At 44.1% G+C, this 8,867-nt stretch overlaps 2 protein-coding genes across 5 annotated transcripts in view; one reads left to right on the forward strand and one right to left on the reverse strand.

The window, feature by feature from the left end:
- The window catches only part of LOC123956876 (phospholipid transfer protein), an 11,600-nt gene extending 6,087 nt beyond the window's left edge, over positions 1-5,513 (forward strand). Inside the window, exons 5-9 of the mRNA XM_046029371.1 lie at positions 414-572; positions 2,878-2,920; positions 3,041-3,104; positions 3,224-3,300; positions 3,423-5,513. Of these exons, the coding sequence (XP_045885327.1) occupies positions 414-572; positions 2,878-2,920; positions 3,041-3,104; positions 3,224-3,300; positions 3,423-3,521 (442 nt within the window). The 3' untranslated portion in view covers positions 3,522-5,513. The remainder of the gene's footprint in view (positions 1-413; positions 573-2,877; positions 2,921-3,040; positions 3,105-3,223; positions 3,301-3,422) is intronic.
- khk (ketohexokinase) overlaps positions 5,457-8,867 on the reverse strand; it is a 23,703-nt gene continuing 20,292 nt past the window's right edge. For all 4 annotated transcript variants that reach the window (XM_046075889.1, XM_046075891.1, XM_046075892.1 and 1 more), the window contains 2 exons: positions 7,882-8,039; positions 5,457-6,046 (listed from right to left, as the gene is read on the reverse strand). In XM_046075889.1, the coding sequence (XP_045931845.1) occupies positions 5,943-6,046; positions 7,882-8,039 (262 nt within the window). In that variant the 3' untranslated portion in view covers positions 5,457-5,942. The remainder of the gene's footprint in view (positions 6,047-7,881; positions 8,040-8,867) is intronic.

Genomic DNA, 8,867 nt, shown 5'->3' on the forward strand with positions numbered 1-8,867 from the left:
ACACCAACCCAACCAGTTTAACCAGTTTAACTAGTTTAAACAGGTAGGTCTCCAGTCCAGCTCAACAGCATGACCATGGTACGCACACACCAACCCAACCAGTTTAACCAGTTTAACCAGGTAGGTCTCCAGTCCAGCTCAACAGCATGACCATGGTACGCAGACACCAACCCAACCAGTTTAACCAGTTTAACTAGTTTAACCTGGTAGGTCTCCAGTCCAGCTCAACAGCATGACCATGGTACGCAGACACCAACCCAACCAGTTTAACCAGTTTAACTAGTTTAAACAGGTAGGTCTCCAGTCCAGCTCAACAGCATGACCATGGTACGCACACACCAACCCAACCAGTTTAACCAGTTTAACCAGGTAGGTCTCCAGTCCAGCTCAACAGCATGACCATGGTACGCACAAACCAACCCAACCAGTTTAACCAGTTTTAAAGGTCAGTTACTTAAGAATCCAAACATCAACAGCTGTTTTCATTTTCATTCTGTTCTGCAGGAAACAAAGTTTAACGCCAAAGTTTCTATGACGGGAAAACGTCTGGCTATTCATGCTGACCTCCGCAGGTATGCACACACACACACACACACACACACACACACACACACACACACACACAAACACACTGGTCACGCTGGTTTGGGTCTCCAGTGCTGAAACCTGTTTGGACGTTAACCAACATATTAAACATACAGGAACTGACCGACTGGGGAAACCAAGAATACACTTCTGTCAGCCATCACAGCTAAATGTTAACTCATGGGGTCTCCAGAACCCACAGCTCCAGAACCCAAAGCTTCAGACCCCACAGTTTCAGACTCCACAGCTCCAGACCCCACAGCTCCAGAACCCACAGCTCCAGACCCAACAACACCAGACTCCACAGCTTCAGAACCCACAGCTCCAGACCCCACAACACCAGACTCCACAGCTCCAGACCCCACAACTCCAGACTCCACAGCTCCAGAACCCACAGCTCCAGACCCCACAACTCCAGACTCCACAGCTCCAGACCCCACAACTCCAGACTCCACAGCTCCAGACTCCACAGCTCCAGACCCCACAACTCCAGACTCCACAGCTCCAGACCCCACAACTCCAGACTCCACAGCTCCAGAACCCACAGCTCCAGACTCCACAGCTCCAGACTCCACAGCTCCAGACTCCACAGCTCCAGACCCCACAGCTCCAGACCCCACAGCTCCAGACCCCACAGCTCCAGACTCCACAGCTCCAGAACCCATAGCTTCAGACTCCACAGCTTCAGACTCCACAGCTCCAGACTCCACAGCTCCAGACCCCACAGCTCCAGACCCCACAGCTCCAGACTCCACAGCTCCAGACTCCACAGCTTCAGAACCCACAGCTCCAGACTCCACAGCTCCAGACCCCACAGCTTCAGAACCCACAGCTCCAGACTCCACAGCTCCAGAACCCACAGCTCCAGACTCCACAGCTCCAGACCCCACAGCTTCAGAACCCACAGCTCCAGACTCCACAGCTCCAGAACCCACAGCTCCAGACTCCACAGCTCCAGAACCCACAGCTCCAGACCCCACAGCTTCAGACCCCACAGCTCCAGACCCCACAGCTTCAGACTCCACAGCTCCAGAACCCACAGCTCCAGAGCCCACAGCTCCAGACCCCACAGCTCCAGACTCCACAGCTCCAGAACCCACAGCTCCAGACCCCACAGCTCCAGAACCCACAGCTCCAGACCCCACAGCTCCAGACCCCACAGCTCCAAACCCCACAGCTTCAGAACCCACAGCTTCAGAACCCACAGCTCCAGACCCCACAGCTCCAGACTCCACAGCTTCAGACCCCACAGCTCCAGACCCCACAGCTCCAGACCCCACAGTTTCAGACTCCACAGCTCAAGACCTCTCTGGCATGTTAAAAATGTGTATGTTCTTTCATTGTTCTTATGTTCTCCAGCTGGTCTATGAGATCTGAGAGAAACTCTGTGGCCTTCTAGCCTCCACCTCATCAGGTCTGTTGTTAGCCCTCTTCACTTCTTTGAAGTGAGAGAGGACTGTTTTAGCCGGACAATCGAGTTTCTCAATAATAGTCATTAGTTGATCAGTCATCAGTAAAAGTGTTAAAGTGTTTTAGCTAGCCCAGGCTCAAGTTCCACCTCACTGTCGTCTTCTTCGTGTCCGCAGCCACATTGGCATGCTGGCGTAACGTTAGAGGTTCCATTGGTGGTTTTCTTTCCACCTGCATTCTCATTATTTACAGCCAAACTTCATGAACAAAGGCAGCCTTACCTGGGACCTGAACTTGGCCTTCATAGACCTAACAAAAACCACCAGGCTCTGTGGAGCATACTATCAAGGTACGGCTGCCATGAGAAGCATAAGAAGGCTTCAACGGTATGTCGATCACAGTCTGAGCCCTTCACTGTGGAAACAGGGGTCAAACAGGGATGCACTATTGCACCCACAGTTTGCCATCTTCAATTGCTGCCACAGGGGATCCCAGTCCTGTACCGAATTGACACCAGGCTCTGCAACCTTAGTAAGTTCAAGGCCAAGAGGAAAGTCAGCAACACCTGATCGCAGCACACTCCGCAGAAGACCTACAGAGCTTTGCCAGGACATTCAGAGCCCTGGGCCTAGCATTAAACATCAAGACCCAGGTCCTACATCATCCTCCACCCAACCAGCCATTTACCCAACCAACAGTAAGAGTGGACAACACCGCTCTTGTAAATGTTGACTATGTCCTCTAACTTGGCAAATCTGACATCAACTCTGAGGTCGACCGGTCTGCTGGTTCAAGTGTCCTTGGGCGAGACCCAAAACCCCAGATTTCTCGCTGTTTGTTATTGATCACATCACTCTGACCAAAACGGTTTTCTTCTTTCAGGTTTAAAATCTTCTCCAATCAATCCGCACTGGAATCTCTGGCAGTAAGTGTCTTCTGTGTATTACTTCATCTTATACTACAAGTTACAACATTAACTAGATAGAGGCGGAGATACGAGCATTTACTCTGACATCAGGGCAGTAAGAACTCGTCTGTCTGTCAGCTGATTCCTCTGCAGGTTCCTCTGAAGACCATGTTGCAGATGTCTGTGGTTCCTTTAATCAACAGTAAGTGTTCAGCACGGTTTCTACTGTAACACATTGTGGCCCTGACGTTCTACAGACGTTCTACAGACTGTGTGTGTGTGTGTGTGTGTGTGTGTGTGTGTGTGTGTGTGTGTGTTCAGACTGGACAAAGAGAGGAGTTCGGATTCCTCTAGCTGATGGGATGGATTTCATTGAGGAGGTTGTTGAATATCACAATGTAAGTCTGTTTACACAAGTTTTTACATGTTGTACTCTGATAGTAAACGGTCTGTGTATTATGGTGATATACTCACTCAGTGCTGCCCCCTAGTTCTGACAGCAGTGTATTGATCTCTGCAGGGTTTCATCGTGATCGGAGCCAATCTTCAGTTCAGCAAAGGACTGAGAGAAATGATTGCAGGGAACACCGAGACAGAGCCAGAGACCACCACCGTCTAAATATATATAGGAATAAACAGTATATACATATACACACACAATGTAAATATATATTACACTATGCGAACATCTATAAAAATATGTTAATATATACAATCACATCAGCAAATGACAGAGAAATGACGACAGGGAAGATCGAGGGAGCCAGACATCACCTCCTATTATATATATATATATATATATATATATATATATTTATAAAAACACACATACACACTGGTATGTAGAATATACTGTATATATATTGTGGCATACAACACTGTCAATATGTGAAAGACTGTAGTACATCTACTGCATAAATATTAGTTATTAGTTATATTTGCATTAGTTTTAAATACACTGAGGAGGTATAACACTGAATCACAACATCATGTAGTATAACACCGCTGTGTTCCCCTCCAGGGGGCGTGGCCTCACCAAGTGGGTCATTCCGTGAACTGAGACGGTGCGTTCAGGTGCACTGACATAAATCCAATATCTGCCCATTTAATCCCAGTGTTAAACTGGGACCAGTGTGATGAATACTGAATGAACAGGTTGTAATGTCAGACCTGAACTCATGATGGACAGCTGTCAGTTAGTGCTGCAGGGTTCAGTCTTACCACACAGCCCTTCACTGTGGGACAACATTAAATCACATGGACCTTTGTTGCTTTGTGGATCCTGGAAATCTCTCTGTTAACATTCAGAGTGTTGTATAAAAACTCATTGTGTGAATCTCTGAGCTGAATTTCAAAACACTTCTTTACATCCATTTTTATTTAGTGTGTTTCTTTCACCTTTAACCAACATCAGTGTACTGGTGTGAAATATGTCACCTGTGTGGTTACGCACATACGTGTTGTCCTCTTATCAGACAAACAAAACCAACCTGTTGTCATTCCCGGGCGCCGCATACGGACGCTTTGTCAGACCCCTTGGTATCATTTTTTGCCGCCCCAAGTACCTTTAGTGTTGTTTTTGCACATGACGCACGAAACGTCCAGTTAGACTTTCAAAATAAAGCTAATGGTTAATGTAGCAGTTTGATTAAGTTTAGGCAGCAGAACTACTTAGGTTTAGGAAAAGATCATGGTTTGGGTCAAAATAAGTACTTTACTTACGTCACTTAAATTAGCATCACTAAACAAGAGACAACTGGGAAATGTGGTTAATGTTGGGGAAAGATGGCGTCAGATGACCGTAAATTAAGAGTTGCTTACCATATTTATCATGCTGTGTGTGTGCTGGCTCTAACCAGAATCACAACAGGAAATATGAAGTATTAAAAATAATCCTGAACATGTATAACACATCGATTTAGTGTTGTGGTGAAATTACAGTAAACCAGTGTGAACCAGACTGTTAGTGAGTCAAACATGTTAAAGTCATTGCACAAAGCTGAATTTTCAAATGTTCATTTCCCTGTAAGCTGGACTGTAACCATGGAAACATGACATACAGACATAAACAAGCAGATAAAGGTGAGCGTGTAGGTGGAGTCAGGCCTGCAGGTGGCGCCCCCTTCAACCTGTCCACACCAACAGGAGCTCACCTGTCTGATTACAACACCTGAACGTGTTCACTGCAGGATCACGTGGGATCCCTCCTGGGCTAGTCTGGGTTACTACATAAATAAAAACCTAAACTGTTGCAACAAACTGATGAAAATGATTCAGAAATAAATAGACCATGATGCTGATTTGTTAAAAGTCTGACTTCATGTTTGGTCAGGTCTGTATGGCAAAGACGACAAGAAAACAAAATTTTGATTGTTTTCTGAATGGAGTTTGGCTCAATCAGGGCTATGCTAACTTGTTCACACTAAAGTACATCAACAGCTGGAATCAAGTAACAGATATTTACAGAATTTACCAGGTAGTTCAGCTTCTTTACTTCCCTTCCTCCTGTGTCATGAGGCCCAGCTGTATTCTCAGGTCATACACAGAGCGGGAGTCATTACATAGGTGGTTTTTATTTTATTAGTTCATTAAATACAAACTCAGACAGAAAGTGTGTGCGCGTGTTTCATTCTCATCAGGTAAAAGAAACTTCAGCAATAAACTCATTTTAACAAGATCATCCTTATTTAATCTCACAGCATCACAAAGTTCATCAACACTTAGCAATAATTTTGTTAGCAGCTTGTTAATAGTTAATTTCAGGTAACAACAGTTCAATCAATAACCAAACCGTAAACTATCAGTTATGTACCACTGATTATCACTTTATCAGCTTATCAGTCATACATCAGTTATTATCGACACAAACTGGTCAAAGCTTTTTATGAAGCTTCACTTTTCAAAGTGAAATTTATTTAAATCAGGTCTTTGTTTTATTGTTTTATGTCAGTTCATCATTAACTTATCATTTTTGACAGTGTGAGTAACCTCAGACTGTAACCACAGTTCTCTGAATCCATCGTTGTTTTTAACTCTTCGGTCAGACGGCCGTGAACTGTCCGGCGATGCCGTCGTAACCATGGAAACCACACTTCTTGCCAGCGACTCTGCAACCGAAGGTCAGAGCGTCCTGCAAACTTCCACCTACAGACAGAAAGCAGAAACATTACGTTCAGACTGCAGGTCGACGCCCGAGAAGAGATCTGCAGGGTCTGATCTGAGGGCAGTGAACTCACCACGACTGAGGGTTTAATATGAAACTACAACAGCAGTCTGTTCACTTTCTTCATCAAGAAAAGCCGTGACAGGGACAGACAGACACTAACTGGTGTTCTCGGTTCTACTTCATTTTATTTAGGTGGTTGCAGAATCCTGCTCATCCTCTCACCTCAAGCTGCACTCACTCAGAATAAGTAGTTGATCTTAGACCAGCACAGCTTCCATAATCCGATCTCACCCAGGTGTATATGAGAAATGTATTTGTTTTGTTATGTAATGTAGCTGTAAATAAACCTAAAAAGGCCCAAAACTTTCACTGGTTCACATGGACTCTGTGTTCTGCTACAGTAACTCAGAGGCATGCATGAACCCGAGTTCATAAAAAAAACATCTTAGGTTAACAAGGTTAACAGATGTTCCTAAAACAAACCCCGGGCTACATTCACTGTGGGGGAAACAACCGAGGACGTCCATCAGCTGGAAAGGCCGGGGTAACGCAAAGGGTTTGTAGAAGGCGGAGGAGGGAAAGCTGTGACTGAGTTTACATCATTCATCACGTAGGGTTAAACTCCTGGTCTCTTGATTTGCTGCCAAAACTTTGGTGGGAAATCCAAATCCAGCATCACCTACTAGACTCAGGGCCTGATTTACTAACATCCCGAATAAAGAGCACTAAATTGCGTGTGCATTCTAAAATATTGCACGTGCAATTTTAGTACCTGCTATGGGTGATTTACTAAAAATTATTGCATAGATGGCAGCAGGAGCAAACACAATGGAGGCAGCAGTATTTAAATGAGCCATTCAAATACACACATAAGAAAAACAATGCTAATTTCAATAATAATTACAACAATTACATTACTTTAGAAATATAGTATGTTAATATGTGTGACTTGTTAAGTATGTTAGCAAGACAGTCCAGATTGGTGAAACCAGGCTACATCAAATGTTCAGGGGGCGTGCTCAATAAACGTCCCAGACACAGTGCTAAAATAAAAAAATTGAAAAAGGTGATTTCAGGAACAAACGTTGAAAGAAAGAAAAAGAAGGAGCAATAAGAAATAAGAGACAAAAGAAACCACTAAGTTTGTGAATCTACAGAATTTTATCATCATCATCTGATCCCACAGACCGTCCTCCAACAAGACAGATCGTCCTCCAACTTACAGCTAAACGGTCTTTTTGTGTGTGCTTAATGAACTAAACCACATTTGTTTTTGTGCTTTATGAAATGAAATGGCCCTAATTTTTGTTATAAAAACAAAACTTAACATGTTAGATAAGAGCCCTGCCTCAAAGACATCTACACGCCAGACCTTATTATTGTCATAGCACCACCTACCGGCAACAGGAATGACATGTTTGAACAAGTAAATGTAAATGCTCTGTATTTGTATAGCCAAGAGCTTTTACACATTCACCATTCACTCACATTCATTCACTGAGCCTAAGTGCTCAAACAGAAACTAACATTCACACACATTCATACACTGGGCCAATTCGCGGTTCAGTATCTTGGCCAAGGACACTTCGACATGCAGCCTGGGGGAGCCGGGATTGAACCGCCGACCTTCCGATAAACGGGCCGCCCCTAAGTTAATCTGATCCATCTCAAAGAACTTGATAATGTTGTACTGCTGGGCTAGTGAGGTTTTGTCGAAGCTTACAATTGCATCAAGATATCTTCTGTTATGAACTGGAGCAACATAAATAAAATTGGATTGGACAGGTCTCACAGTTGGACAGTTATGTCTTACCATTTGACAGCGTGTAGATGACGGCGGAGTTGAAAGTGTCTCCGGCTCCGAGAGTATCGACGAGAGTTTCAGGAGGAAAAGCATCTGAATGAACAACCAAACCGTCTGGACCCAAAGCATCCGCTCCTTTTTCTCCCCAGGCACATACCAGGACAGCCCTGAGAGAGAGACAGGTCACAGAGAGAGAGACAGGTGAGAGAGAGAGAGAGACAGGTCACAGAAAGAGAGACAAGTTACAGAGAGAGAGACAGGTGAGAGAGAGAGAGAGAGACACAGGTCACAGAAAGAGAGACAGGTCACAGAGAGACAGACAGGTGAGAGAGAGAGAGAGAGAGACACAGGTCACAGAAAGAGAGACAAGTTACAGAGAGAGAGACAGGTGAGAGAGAGAGAGAGAGAGAGAGAGAGAGGTTGAGGTTTAACAATACCTTTATTTATACATTTTTACTTCAAAATTATGAACAAAGTAACCATCACCATAAAACCATTTGTACTCTTATAATAAAACTCCTTTTTTAAAACTTCAAAACAAACTGATCCTCATGCAACTTACATAACACTTCATCAACACACCATATCTCACAAAACCCAAATAAATTATTTGTCAACCTATAATACGCAAATTCAATCTTAAGCCTCCCCGCTACAAGCCGCTTGCACATCTCTTCAGGATCTATAGTTGCCAATTTTAGACCTTTATTTTTCCGTGTTTTCCACACTGCCAGTTTAGCCGTTCCAATTAGGTAATTTAAAAGACACATTTTTTTCCTTTTTGAAAATGAATATTTGATTCCTCCAATAAACACCCTATCCGAAAACTCCTCATCAAATTTCCTAAACCAGCTCCCAAGCAATTTAAAAATACCATTTAATCTCTCACACTTTAAAAACAAATGCTCCAAATCCTCTTTTTTCCCACAGAATCGACATTCCCCCTTTACCGCTGTGTTCAGGTGTGCCACATGTCCGTCTGTTGCTATCGCCCC

This window comes from Micropterus dolomieu, linkage group LG18 (assembly GCF_021292245.1).
Source record: "Micropterus dolomieu isolate WLL.071019.BEF.003 ecotype Adirondacks linkage group LG18, ASM2129224v1, whole genome shotgun sequence".
Classification (NCBI taxonomy): domain Eukaryota; kingdom Metazoa; phylum Chordata; class Actinopteri; order Centrarchiformes; family Centrarchidae; genus Micropterus; species Micropterus dolomieu.